The sequence below is a fragment of the Schistocerca piceifrons genome, chromosome 3, assembly GCF_021461385.2.
Source record: "Schistocerca piceifrons isolate TAMUIC-IGC-003096 chromosome 3, iqSchPice1.1, whole genome shotgun sequence".
Taxonomy (NCBI): domain Eukaryota; kingdom Metazoa; phylum Arthropoda; class Insecta; order Orthoptera; family Acrididae; genus Schistocerca; species Schistocerca piceifrons.
Window position 1 is genome coordinate 726,128,614 of NC_060140.1, and position 14,929 is coordinate 726,143,542.

Sequence of the window (14,929 nt, forward strand, 5' to 3'; positions counted from 1 at the left end):
GATACGAGCAGGAGCACCCAGACGACAGACGATAATTTGTAGGGAGAGGTGGGGGACAGTACTTGAGGATATGGAGCATTTTCAATGTTATGGGAGATGAATGGCGACCCTGTTAAGAACATGCGTAATACCGACATAAAAATCGTTTTCTTGAAAGAAAAACAGCTGACTACACTATATTTTTTACTTTCGCTGAGAGCTAGGGTGAGGGGGTGGTGGACGCTGACCAACGTTACCCCAAGTATGAGAATCCTGGTATACACGTTTTTTTTTTTTGTTTTTTTTTTCGTGAAGGGAATAACTTTGCATTACCCCATATTAAGGTGTACTTGCCAGCCTTTGCTCCGATCTCATTGCGTGTTTTACCGAACAGATCACCATCATAGGCAACATCTTTGAAAACCTGAGTTGCAATTAATTCTATCAGCTATGCAATTGATGTATGTCGTGAAGATCAAAGGTCGTATTACATAACACTGGGGTACTCCACATGTTACTTCATTTTGTAGGTGGGTGACATTAACCAGATCATGAATGACCGCTCTCAAAATACAGGTCAAAGACACAAAAGCACGGCGTGTTGGTGCTAACCAACGATAAGATTGAAGATCTCAGAAGAAGAAGAAGATTTGTAGATGGCTCTCCTTCCGCGATAGATGCACGACTGCTCCGACCACTTGTACTGCAGCGCCGAACTATCTGAGTAAGCAAATGGGAAGTGACGACCGAATCAATGTATAAACTTTTTAACGGAGGACGTCACGTAACATCAGACGATCGAATCATCTAAACATTTGATGTGAATGGAAACTACAGTCAGTCATTGTTAATGAGAGATGAGTGTGACACATCACTATATGTCAATGAAAAATATGAGACTGCGTAATTTATGAGAGATATAAAACCGTGAATCAATTTTGTTTTTCTTGTGACACGCACTTGTACCAGCAAGTTTGCATCATCAAAATACCTTCTGCAGTAGATTATTTTGTTTGAGATGTGCTGGTTGGTTGAGAAGAATTTTTGTTCTATTTGGTTGATCACAAAATCAGTCACTATTTCAGCTAAACCACTTCCCATTGCCAAACCATCATATTGTTGGTAGGACTTGTTGTTGAAGCTAACGTAATTATGCTCTAGAATAAGTGTAAGTATTTCTATGAGTTCATAGATTTCTGCAATAGTATTTTTCCTGTATTTAAGCAGATTGTTTCTCATAATATTAATAGTGTCTTTGACAGGGATGTTCGTGTATAGGCTGATATGTCTAGTGATGCTAATTTAGCTGTTGGTGGGATGTGGATGTCTTTAAATAAGCTTATGTGTTCATGTGTGTTATGGACAGTGTATTTATTTTCTAATTTATAGAATTTGGTAATGAGGTCTTTCAGTTTATGGCATATGAAGTATGCAGGGCTGTTTCTTGAGTTAACAATCAGGTGAATGGGACAATCTTCTTTATGAACCTTTGGCTGTGCAAGCTGGTGCTGAGGCATTCATTGTTATACAGTTACATACTTCATATTTGTTCAGTAAAACGTTGCAGTTTTGTAGTAACTTACGGAGTTTGCTTTGGAATTTCGATTGCAGGATCTGACTTAATTTCAGTAATATTGTTGCTATGGAAAAATTGCTAGGTTTTCTCTATGCATTCTCTTTCATGCATTACGATTAAAGAACTTCGTTCGTCGGCCTTTACTATGAATGCTTTACTTGCAGTTAGTTTACTGGTAATATTTTTCACATCTTTAAGTTCAGTGCAAGAATTAAGGTACCCATATTTGAAACCAGCAGTATGTTAGAAATATTTGGGATGGAGCAGGTTCTGTGCAATTAACAAAAATGTAATCAGCGTTGTTATTCAAAGTATTTCGTCGATATTTCTTTAGACACAGAAATATTGAGGTTTAACAGATATCATATTCAATGCATTCCATTTTTGAGTACCAGATGATGTTAATTTTTGTAAATGTCGATAAATTATACAACTGTAATTAACGAATTTACTGTATGTAACAATGCACTATAAGCTATAAAAATTACGTCAGAAGATTAAGAGAGGGACTAGGACGGCCAGGAAAACATAAAATTTCGAAGGGGACACTGTAACATAATCCATAGGACACGTGAAACAACAACTGTTTTTATACGGTTATTGAGAACCATGCAGATGCCCAGCCTGTTTTCCCTTAACGAACTTCCAGGAAAGAGGATATGCAATGATGCATCAAGAGCATCAAAATGAGGGCAATTTAGTTATGCTTCTGTAGATACTGAGTTACAACTAGGAATTTGCTATAACTTTCATTTCACCTGACGTTAATATTGGTAGAAGTTGGTAAACTTTCACTTAACTTTCTTTTTAGGGCAACATTTCTATCATTTTTCTAACTCAGAATTGCAGGTGTACTACTACATGGTGGTGCGAGCTGGGATAGTGATTTAATTCGGCTAAAAGTACTAAAGTTCATTTCTGAGTTTCAGTTTGACAAGTTTTAACATCAAGATTGAAAGACAACTTCATATGGAAAGTACAATTCTTGACTGGACGCTGGAATCATGTGATACTAAAAAATTTCGTGGATGTGAAAACTGAACAGTGGGATTAAGGGAACCAGTGACTACAATCTGCTGGAACATCGAACCTACGGAAGTATTCCAATTACACTTATTTCATCTTCTCTTCGACGTCGTAATCAGTAGATCGTGTGAAAAACTTTGTGTACTGAGTTGGGGTTGGTTTGTTTGGGGGAGAAGACGAGACAGCGAGGTCATCGGTCTCATCGGATTAGGGAAGGACCGGGAAGGAAGTCGGTCGAGCCCTTTCAAAGAACCATTTGCCTGGAGCGATTTAGGGAACTCATAGAAAATCTAAATCGGGTGGCCGGACGCGGGATTGAACCGTCGTCTTCCCGAATGCGAGTCCAGTGTGCTAGCCACTGCGCCACCTCGTTCAGTGTTTATGGAGTGTTTTCTTGCTTTTTAGTTAGTTTCTTTATGTTTTTTGCGAGAAACGGCACTGTTGAGTGGAGAGATAAGGAGATTGAAAATTTGACACACGATAATAAAGTTCAGGACGATATTAGTAATGTACAATCAGAAGAAAATCGAGCAGGGGGAGACTGAGACAGCATTTGTTCAACGTTTCTGGGTTCAGTCAGGAGAAGATGGTTAGATATAGTAATAGCACTTTTAATAGTCTTGCAAGACTCCCCAAAGCTAGACAGCTGGAGTGGGATAAAATTTGGGCGTTAAAGTGAAAAACGTAAAAAAAAAAACAGAATAAAAAATTAGACAATAGTTGGATCAACAAGGGAAAGAAACTGATCTGTTAGATAAAAATTTGGAGATGCACGATCAGGCAGTAAAATGCATTAGGAAAGATCTAGACAATGTCAAGACTCAGGCAGAGAAAACATCACAGACCAATGAGGAACTGGAAGTAGAACTAAATGATTTTAAAACACCTATACACAGAGAGCATAGTAAATTTGAAACTCATATTACTTCTGGAGAAAACAAAACTGAAAAACTTGAAGACAAACTGATGAAGGGGAGGATTACTATCTATGGCCCGAAAAAAGCTTGTTCTTTGGCACTTTTTTTCTCGGGATGTGTTACAGATATCAATGTCAAAGTTGGTCAAAATGTTTATTGATATTTACTCTACAAACTGGAATTTTTTCGACCGGAAATGTCTAAGAGAAAAGGCGGAGGTGCCGTCGGAACGAAACAAAATTTCGATGTAAACCTCCACGCGCGGTATGTCACAGGTCAGCCAGCTCGTCTGAAATCAAAACTGAGTTGACGTTAGCGAAGTACATAAGATTGTATAGGAATTTTACCTCGCTTAAGTTATTTAGAACATAGGAAACAAAATTGCGGCCATTTAAAAAAATAGGGGTTTTTTCATAGATTATTCGACTTTGTCAGCCAATTAAAAATATTTATAGTTGATGGATCGGAATAAAAGTGTTACAACTCCTAGACAATTTAGTTAGCTTCGTCGGAAACAAAGAATCATGCCAATCGGTAGAGTAGATTTGAAGTTACCATACCGCGCGATAAAAAGAAACTCATTTCGAGAAAAACGCGTTGTAGTTTTGACTACATATAAATGCAATATTATGCAACTTACGTTCAATCCACTATTCAGGGTCCATAAACTAGTCCTTCCTCTTCCTCACAGAAGGCGTTCAGCTCGATCTGGGCCATCCTGCGCTGCTCCATAGCAGCTCGTACGGCCGGTGACGAGCGGTTTTCTGCCGCTTGAATCCGGTGGTCGTCCGAATCCTTGGCGAACTGCGTCGAATAGAGTCCCAGGGTGACGTCCATCGTTGTCACAGTTTTCAGAATTGCTGAATACCCTTCGTTGAAGCTGCTCATTTCCAGTAAAGTTGCAATCTCCACAGTCTTCGCATCAGAATGCAATTGATTGGGGGCTAACTTCCAAACACATGCGTTCAAAGTTTCAATTGAATTTTGTGTGTTTCCTCGCAAGCACCGGTACAATAACTCGTCCTCCGAAAGAAAAACACGCGTGAAAAAGGCTGATTTCAGGCGGGTGTAGTTTTTTGTTCAAACGCGAATGACAAACATTTCCGGGGTGGATTTCAAACTTTTTTATGGAGCCAAAAATGCAATTAAAAATCGATTTTTTGAACCAAAAGATAGTAAACCTCCCCTTAAAGGAACTGAGCACATAGACTGGAACTCAAAAATCTTATATTTCATGATTAAAACTGAAAGCGACAGGTTCATTTTAAACTTGAGTGAAATCAGTAGAATATATAACGCAGGATTATCGGATGTAAGAGGTGATGTTCTTGCATGTGTTGGTAATACTTCAAAGGACATTGGGAAAAGCAGATGAAGCTGAGGAAAATGTTGCACTAGAAATTTTTTTGTGACAATAGCAGTACTAGGAGCAGAATAAACATAAAGAGTTAAATGGGGGAAACAAAATTCGTCCAGTGGGCTTCATTTGGCCATGCAACTGTAATTTTACTAATCAGTAACTAAATTTTACTAATAGTAACTAAAGTTACTGCATATTTTATCTTGTACGGCTAACGTAAGAAAAAAACAGAAAATAAAAATGGAAGCACTGTTCAAGACGATTATAGGAGACATTCAATCCTCACATCATAATACCTTTGCACAAACCTTTAGCCCAGGTATTAGTGAGACACAGTGGAAGTCTTCGTGCACCAGGACACGTGTCTTTGGAAAATTTATGTGGTTGAGGAATTTTTATGAGATTATGAAGTGAATGTGTCTTTTATATTTCCGATAAAAGCAAGATCCGGTACACATAAAATTACCACCCACATTATCTTGTGCTTCTAAGAAAACAGTACTGAAATCGCGAGGTGAACTGAAAGTAGATTAACATAGGACCAGTTTTGCTTTGAGAGATGTGGGGGAACTCGAGAAGGCAATGTAGCACTCCGGTTGATAAAAGAGGGCTAGCTTGGGACAAAATCAGAAAACATATATTGCATTAGTAAATTTCGAGACGGTATTCAATAATATCGAATGGAACGAATATTTAAGTACTCAGTTAGCAACTATTGGCATTCCCAAATCATTGTACCTTCATGTAGTAGATTGGTCACTCACGAGAAACAGAATGATACATGAGGTCCAAATCAGGAATCTGATACGGAGGGTAGGTACCCATAACCATTTATAATCAACCCTTTCGCAGTAGCTGTTCGAATGGAACGAATATTTAAGCACTCAGTTAGCAACTATTGGCATTCCCAAATCATTGTACCTTCATGTAGTAGATTGGTCACTCACGAGAAACAGAATGATACATGAGGTCCAAATCAGGAATCTGATACGGAGGGTAGGTACCCATAACCATTTATAATCAACCCTTTCGCAGTAGCTGTTGGGGCCAAGCGTCCTGCCTGTTCTGCCGGGACGGCCGGGGTGACCGAGCGGTTCTAGGCGCTACAGTCTGAAACCGCGCGACTGCTGCGGTCGCAGTTTCGAATCCTGCCTCGGTCATGGATGTGTGTGATGTCCTTAGGTTAGTTAGGTTTAAGTAGTTCTACCTTCTAGGCGACTGATGACCTCAGAAGTTAAGTCCCATAGTGCTCAGAGCCATTTTTTTGTCCCACCGGCTTCCGGGGTGGAATTTTGCGGTACCGCGTGCCCAGCCCGCGGGCGGCTGACTCAGCCGGAAAGGCCGCTGCAACCCATGGTCACTGTCAGCTGACCGCACGATGCAGCACGCATACAAGCCCTCTTCAACAATGTTCTTTATAAAATCAGTATCACGCTGTACGACCACAGTAATGCGGGTTCCGATAACCATGAAAGACAGCTGCAGAACGAACGCACGCTTTCTGTTTTAAGTTTATCCTGTGCTAAGAAAAAGTTACTTCAGAAAAATGGCATGAGCTTGTTTATTTTTAATTGGAAAATTCTGTAAATTGTGATTCATGGAATTTCATTTTCACTGGGTTATGGTGGCAATAAGCTAACAAAATTTTTGCTAACTTCAGACAAATACGTTTCAAGATATACACTTTTAAACTCAGCAGGTCCTAGCACAATGCCCAAAATTCTTACCGTCTTCCGATCCGCGTGGTAGTGAGCGTTGCTCAGGAGGTGTATGTGCTTTTACTGCACTGTTAACTTTCTGCAACATCTAGTAAGTCAGTTCTGTAGGATAACTCATGCCCTTCAGATCATACATGTTTTTGTCTTCTGTCTTGTGTAGTTTACTAAATTAAATTGCAACTGTTAGATGAAGTTATAAGTATAAAAGACCCAGAAGCAAGTGAATGCTGTACTGCTTCCGTACGTTAGAGAAAGAGAAGAACGTAATAGCTTTGGCAGGTATGTAGCGTCTGGGCATTCTACCTGTAGGGTTATATGTGTGCCCAAAGCCACGAAAAAATTTATTTGTGTACTGGAATGCTGATGAACGAAGTGGGGGTTTATTTCGATGTGCGGGTTGTTTGTCATGGACAGAAAATCAGAATGACTCGAATTACTGTTACAAACAAGTATTCGCCGAAAGATAAAAGTGTCTCGTGTTAGATGATGGCTATAATATGCACATAAGGAATAAGGAACTAAGGTAACATTGAGAAAAGGTGACGGATTTCCTGGATGGGTAAATGTTAATCTTGGTCCAAAGACCCTCTGAAAAGTTGGACTAACTCTAGCTCAGAAACAGAATAGACAAAGAATAAACGTGCCAGAAAGACAGAGTCACAATGGTTGCGCAAGGTGAACATGATTTCTATAAAAATAAACTGCTGCTAACATGGAGAAATATAAAGTTTTAATCTAGAGAAAAATTCATGAAATTCTGTGTTTAGAGCAGAACTCTCTATGAGTGTTAAAACAGAATAGTAAAGAATACATGAATGAAACAATTGGAAGCCTCTGAAGAATAATCAAGGCATTGGGTTAAGAGAGTTACGAAGAAGAGATTCTGCGAAGAATCGACGAGAAAAAACCTTTAATAAAAACTTTGGAATGAGAATTGGTGGAAGTGGCACTTCGAGGGTCTCTATGAGGAGATGTAACAACATGCTGGCATAACAGAAGAAACAATGAATATTAGTCGAAGTAGGCGACGCAATGTTAGAGAAAGAGTTTGACGAGGCTATGGAGAACTTGACAATGGAGACAAGGCTTATGAAAATTCGAGCCATCTTAGGGTTCGCAGTTGCTGGAAAATCGTTTAACAGCGGATAATGGTGCGAGACTCATTAAATTCTCGATAAAAATGAGTACAGTGTACAGGGCAAAGCAGGTAACGTACAACATCTAAAACAAAAAAGTGGGAACCGACAAAAAAGATTTACAATTCAAACCTGTGCAGGGCAAGGATATAGTCTTTCTCCTCAACTTTTCAGCCACTACATTGAGAGGCAATGGTGGAAATAAAAGGAAAGAGGGATTAAAATTCAGTGGCATAATATCAACGATAACTTCGTCAGATTATATCACTATCCTCAGTGAAAGTTAGGATATAGTCTTTCTCCTCAACTTTTCAGCCACTACATCGAGAGGCAATGGTGGAAATAAAAGGAAAGAGGGATTAAAATTCAGTGGCATAATATCAACGATAACTTTGTCAGATTATATCACTATCCTCAGTGAAAGTTAGGAAAACCGGAGGACTTCTTGAATGGAACAAATAGCTCGATGGGCACATACCTTGGATTGAGAATAAACCGAAGAAAGGTTAAAGGACTGAAGGGTGTCAGAAATTAAACACGGTCGTCAGGATTTACCATAAAAGATGTTAATTTATTGGAAATGTGAGCGTGAAGACATCGGAATATCAGATGAAACAGCCCGTTTTTCACGCCATTCCAAGAACTAATTTATCTTTCAATCGACACTAAAGCTCATTCGGGTTGCTTAATTAACTGTTGTATCAGTAGGTTGGAGCCACGTAGGTAATTTCACCATTTGAATAACGAAATATAATTTTCAATAACTGCAAGTTTAAGCACTCATCAGTATTACATCCATCCTTTGTGAGGAACATGATGAATCAGTTAGTCTAATTACTATTAGAACGTTTCATTACGAAAATTGACACCGAAAATACAGTTTTCCAGGGCATATAAAAAAATCGTAACTACACTCGTGCTCCTAAATTATGGATAATTGCAGAATGTGGTGCCACACAACGTGGCACTACACAAAACTGGCGCTAATAGCGTAGGCACATAGGGAACACACACGATACAGATCTGTAAATCCAAGGTATTGGTGATAACGTGAGAAAACTGTCCAAAAACACATGTGCTACAAAACGCCACTGTTTCCTGTGCATGTACCCCGACATCAATATGGGATATGATCACCATGCACACGTACACAAGCCGCACATCGGGTTGGCATACTCTGGATTAGGTGGTCGAGCAGCTGCTGGGGTATAGCCTCCCATTCCTGCACCAGTGCCTGTCGGAGCTCCTGAAGTGTAGTTGGGGTTTCAAGACGTGCAGCGATACGCCGACCAAGAGCATCCCAGACGTGCTCGATGGGGTTTAGGTCTGGAGAACAGGCAGGCCACTCCATTCACCTGTTTGAAGGTACTCCTCCACAATGGCAGTTGGGTGGGGTCGCGCATTATCATCCATCAGGTGGAAGGTGGGACGCACTGCACCCCTGAAAAGGCGGACATACTGGTGCAAAATGACGTCCCGATACACCTGACCTGTTACAGTTCCTCTGTCAAAGACGTGCAACAATCATAATCCCAAGCCACACCATCAAACAACGATCTCTATACAGGTCCCTTTCAAGCACAGTAAGGGGTTGGTATCTGGTTCCTGGTTCACGCCAGATGAAAACCCGGCGAGAATCACTGTTCAGACTATACCTGGACTCGTCCGTGAACATAACCTGGGACCACTGTTCCCATGACCATGTACTGTGTTCTTGACACCTTGCTTTACTGGCTCTCCTGAGACCAAGGTTCAGTGGAATGAACCTTGCAGGTCTCTGAGCGAATAAACCATGTCTGTTCAGTCGTCTGTGGACTGTGTGTCTGGAGACAACTGTTCCCGTGGCTGCGGTTGGGTCCCAAGCAAGGCTACCTGCAGTACTCCGTCGTCGTCTGCGGGCACTGATGGTGAGATATCGGTCTTCTTGTGGTGTTTTACACTGTGGACGTCCTGTACTGTAGCGCCTGGACACGTTTCCTGTCTGCTGGAATCGTTGCCATAATCTTGAGATCACACTTTGTGGCACACGGAGGGCCCGTGCTACGATCTGCTGTGTTTGACCAGCCTCCAGTCGCCCTAGTATTCTACCCCTCATAACGTCATCAATATGTGTTCTTTGAACCATTTTCGACACACAGTCACCATTAGCACGTCTGAAAACGTCTGCACACTTACCCGCTGCAACGTACTCTGGCGTGCACCAACACACCTCTGCGTATATGGACTGCTGCCAGCGCCACCGTATGACGACCGCAGGTCAAATGCACATCATGGTCATACCCCGAGGTGATTTAAATCCGCAAACCGCCCACCAGAGCGTTGTTTTACCATGTATCATCATTATCCTTAATTTATGAGCATTAGTGTGGGCTCTGAGCACTATGGGAGTTAACATCTGAGGTCACCAGTCCCCTAGAAATTAGAACTACTTAAACTGAGGATTAGTGTATTATGTTATTTGAGATCTAGTAAAAATGGTGTCGGGACAACAGAAAGCGTTTTGTGCTCTACGTTTTGTACAGTGCGCGCCAGTAGTAACTGTTCAGCGCGACTTTCGTGTTAGGTATGGCGTAGATCCTCCTACAGCACACAGCATTAGACGATTTCATGAACAATTCCGAGAAACAGGTTGTTTGTATTAATATTAATAATTTTCGCCTCCCAAACATTAATTTACGCCCAATAGTAAATGCCTGATTGACCTAAAGTTATCGAAGAATTGTAAAGTAAAAGAAATGAACCATCGCAAACCAGCGACAGAATATATTATCCTTTATCTTTGCCGTTCTTGCGCGGTGCCTATAAATCTGTATGTACATGTATCGATTAATGATATAAAAAAGAATTCTGTTGTTTCAAGACAAATGAGGCATTGGGCGCCTCACCTTTTACTGTTTGTATTCCATGAAACGTGGACGCGGACTTGCTGCGTTCCGCATCTGTATTTTATATTTTATGGGAAAATATTGAGTGAATATGCTAATTGTTATTTTTCCAATCAGAAAACATGTAGTTTCTCGTAATTGATTACGAACAGATAGCATCAAGAGGACATTTTGACTGTTATGTATAAAGTATTTAACCACAATTGGCATCCATTGTAATTTAATATGAAAAGATACGAAGCATTAAAAAAAACGTGTGTTAAAGATAAGTGTGCTTATTTTAGTAAATTAACCTTCATGATTTCCATCTACTCATTTACTTGAATGATAATTATTTTGTGTTAGTTCATCACTAGAAATTACGATCACGCTGATGGGCCGAACGCAGCGTGAGGCAGAAGGAACATTATCGTTTTGCTATTATTTCTTAACAAACTCTTTTTTTAAATTGTGTACTGTTGCATTTCCTTTAAAGTCTATAAATCTTCTGGTCCTTAGCGTTGTTTTTGATATAAGTACATCGTGACTATAAAAATGCACAGAAATGTGAATGTTTCTTCCGAACGGTCTCAAATAAATCAACCTGCTACTCTTATTCAGGTATTTAATGCTCAACGTATGTTATTATAATAGTGTAATCAGTCCCTGATTCTGTTGCCAAGTGGCCCACCAAAATATTAACATTTTCGAAATTTTTGAAAAAAAAACTAACGATTCTTTTACTTTTGCCCCTTCCCCCCCCCCCCCCCCCCCAAAGAGCAACGCTACATTGTGTAGAGCCTGCCAGCCAGCCGTTGTGATCGAGCGGTTCTAGGCGCTTCAGTCTGGAAACCGCGCGATCGCTATGGTCGCAGCTTCGAATCCTGCCTCGGGCATGGATGTGTGTGATGTCCATAGGTTAGTTAGGTTCAAGTAGTTCTACGTTCTAGAGGACTGATGACCTCAGATGTTAAGTCCCATAGTATTCAGAGCCATTTGAACCATTTTTTGTGTAGAGCCTATTCGCCGGGCCGGCCCCGAGTGTCTGACACAGAGGTCGAACGCTTCCACCACAGTTCCACAGGGAGGCCGCAGAAATCCGTTTGCCGTACAGATCGACAGCTCAACATGACCCCGATGTCCGTCTGGCGTATATTGCGTCGACGTTTACTCATGAAACCAAACAAAAATCAGCTTCTGCAAGCTCTTCGTGAAGATGACAAACATCAACGTGTGGAGTTCTGGTTCAAATGGTTCAAATGGCTCTGAGCACTATGCGACTTCTGAGGTCATCAGTCGCCTAGAACGTAGAACTAATTAAACCTAACTAACCTAAGGACATCACACACATCCATGCCCGAGGCAGGATTCGAACCTGCGACCGTAGCGGTCGCTCGGTTCCAGACTGTAGCGCCTAGAACCGCACGACCACTCCGGCCGGCTGTGGAGTTCTGTAATTTCATTCTTCGTAAGATGGAGGATGACAGTTTTCTTCCACACTTAGTGTTTAGTAACAAGGCAACATTCCATTTACAAGGAAAGGTGAACCATCATAATGTGAGAATATGGGGTACGGGACAACTACGTGAAGTTTTGCTAGATGAGAGGGACTCCCCAAATTTAATATGTTTTATGTATCTTGATGGGTAAAGGGAATGTCCGACTACAAACTCAAAAGTTTATGGTTCAGTCTTCGGTCCTAAATTTTTTTCATTCTGTCGCTCAACTTTTTTCATTCAGGCTTTTGATTTATTGATAAAAAAACTCATGTTCCACTGTGGTTCAGTGCCCACATTAAAATTTGAAGTCCACATGGTCCTTTTTTCTTTGCCAACACTGTTACAGGAAGCACATATATCGGTATGCTTGAGATCTTTCTTTTGACACAGTTCGAGACTCATTCAAACGAATTCATTTACCAACAGGGTGCGCACCACGACACTGGCACGTGGAAGTGTGGGAAATTTAAATCAAAGGGTTACTGTGCGACATATCGGTAGCACTGGACCAAATGATTCAACCTGACATTACTGGCCTCCAAGTTCACCGGACGTCACTGTTTGTGATCATTTCTTGTGGGGGTCTGTAAAAGACTCTATTTATCTGCCTCTGTTACCAACAACAATGAATGAACAGAGACAGCGTGTAGCAACAGTTGTGGAAGTTGTAATTTAAGACAAGCTCGCAGCAATGGGGGAACAATTTGAATACCGCATTGACATATACAGCATAACTCAAGTGGGGGCATATAAACACCTGTGAGAATGTATGAAAATTTTTTTTAATTTCACGGTCATCAAAAAACCAAATTCATTGTTTCAGCCAGACACACATGCCAAATCAGATGGTTCATTTTGATACACCCTGTGTTTGAAACGAGTAACAGCTCTGCTTAATGTACTGTCAATTTGCTGTACAATTCCTGATCAGAACACCACCTAATTACTTAATAATAACTAAAACTCATAAAATGAAATCTTATTGACGATGTAAACAAAGCGATTATTTGAATTGTTGAAATGTGTACTGAAATTCTGTTCCCGCCAAAAAATAATGTACACAATTTGAAACCAAAAACATGTTAGATATATCTTTGATGTAGTAGTTCGTGTGGTGTGTAATTAACAAAACTGTAATCAGCATTGTTTAGCAAAGCATTTCGACTATATTTCCTTAAAGAAAGAACAGCTGCGGTTGAGCTGGTATCAGATTCAATGCATTTCATTTCTAACCACCGGATGATACCAATTTTTTGTAATTGCCGACAGATTTAGTAATTGTGTTAAAAACTGCGGCGTCCAGTAAGATGGAATATTTCGAAGAGGACTCTGTGACATAATAAATATTACACCTGAAGCAACAACTGACTTCGCATGATTATTGAGAACCATACAGTTCACTGGGCAGTTTTCACTTAACAAACATCCAGGAAAGAGCATCTGCAGCGACGCATCAAGAGCATCAAGATGAAGGTAAGTTTACTTCGTTAATTACTGTTCTCAAGATACTCAGTTACACCCATCTATTTGCAAAAACTTTCATTTCATCTGACATCAGTGGTATGGCAAGTTGATTTACATTCATTTTATATCTTTTTGGGGGAACATTTATTTTACCCACAGAGTTACAGTAACACCGCAACACGGTGGTACGAGCTGGGGTGGTGACGTAATACGGGTCAAAGTGCGATGGTTAATTTTTGGGTTTTAGGTGGATCAGTTTTAACATCAAGACTGAAAGACGACTTTATATGGAAACTGAAAAACTCCAGTGGATGCTGATGCCTTTTGAAATCAAAAAATTACTTGAACGAGGAAACTGAACTGTGGAATTGTGAGAGCCATTTTCTACAATGAAGTGGAACATCGCAACAACCGAGATTACCAACTACGCTTATTTTATCTTTTCTTCAAAGTTGTATGGTCAATAGATCATGCGAGGAACTTTCTGTTTAGGGAGTGTCTTTTTTTTGTTTTTTGTTTCTTTTGTGTGTTTTTTTTTGCGAAAGATGATAATGCGTGGCGAAATTAGGGCTAACAATCAAGAGGTGGGGTAGAAAATGTGACACAAGATAACGAACAAGAAGTTCCAGACAATATTGCTAGTGGACTGTCAGAAGAGGAAAGAGCAAGTGAATTCACCGTTTCAAGGTTTCAGCTACGAAGAGATAGTTTACGATAGTAATAGCCCTTTTAATAAGCTTGCGAGACTCATTGTGAAACAAACCTAGAAGCCAGACAGCTGAAGTAGGATAAAATGTGAAAACGATGTGAGAAATTTAGAAAACAGACTTAGAAATTAGAAAAGAAGTTGTACCAACAAGTGCAAAAAATTACTCTTGAGACATAAGGTCAGGCACTAAAAAGCATTAGTAAGACCTAAACAACATCAGAATTCAGGTAGAGAAAACTCCAGAAACAACTGGGGAATTAGTAGAGGACTTAAATGATTTTAAAACACATGTGAACACAGAGCATAATAAATTTGAAACTCGTATTTGTCCTATAGAAATCAAAACTGAAAAAACTAAATACATATTTTAAATACTATATAAGTGAATAGGGTGCATATCAAGACGCTTCAAAGGGAACATAGAACACATACAAATAAGGGAGGTATGACATTACAGTGACTTGTTTTACTGACGAGATTTTGATACATGCGTAAAAAGGGCCACACTTCTCAAGAGAAATTGCACAGTGAACTTAAAAACTGTGTTTCAGGGAAAGAGCTATGAACATTCACCAAATGCCTACACTATGTGATCAAAGGTATTCAGACACCTGGCTGAAAATGAGTTACAAGTTCTTAGCGCCCTCCATCGGTAATGCTGCAATTCAGTATGCCGTTGGC

At 40.2% G+C, this 14,929-nt stretch overlaps 1 protein-coding gene across 1 annotated transcript in view; it reads left to right on the forward strand.

The window, feature by feature from the left end:
- The window catches only part of LOC124789004, a 54,769-nt gene extending 40,871 nt beyond the window's left edge, over positions 1-13,898 (forward strand). Inside the window, exon 4 of the mRNA XM_047256290.1 lies at positions 13,787-13,898. Within this exon, the coding sequence (XP_047112246.1) occupies positions 13,787-13,898 (112 nt within the window). The remainder of the gene's footprint in view (positions 1-13,786) is intronic.
- Positions 13,899-14,929: the final 1,031 nt, after the last annotated feature.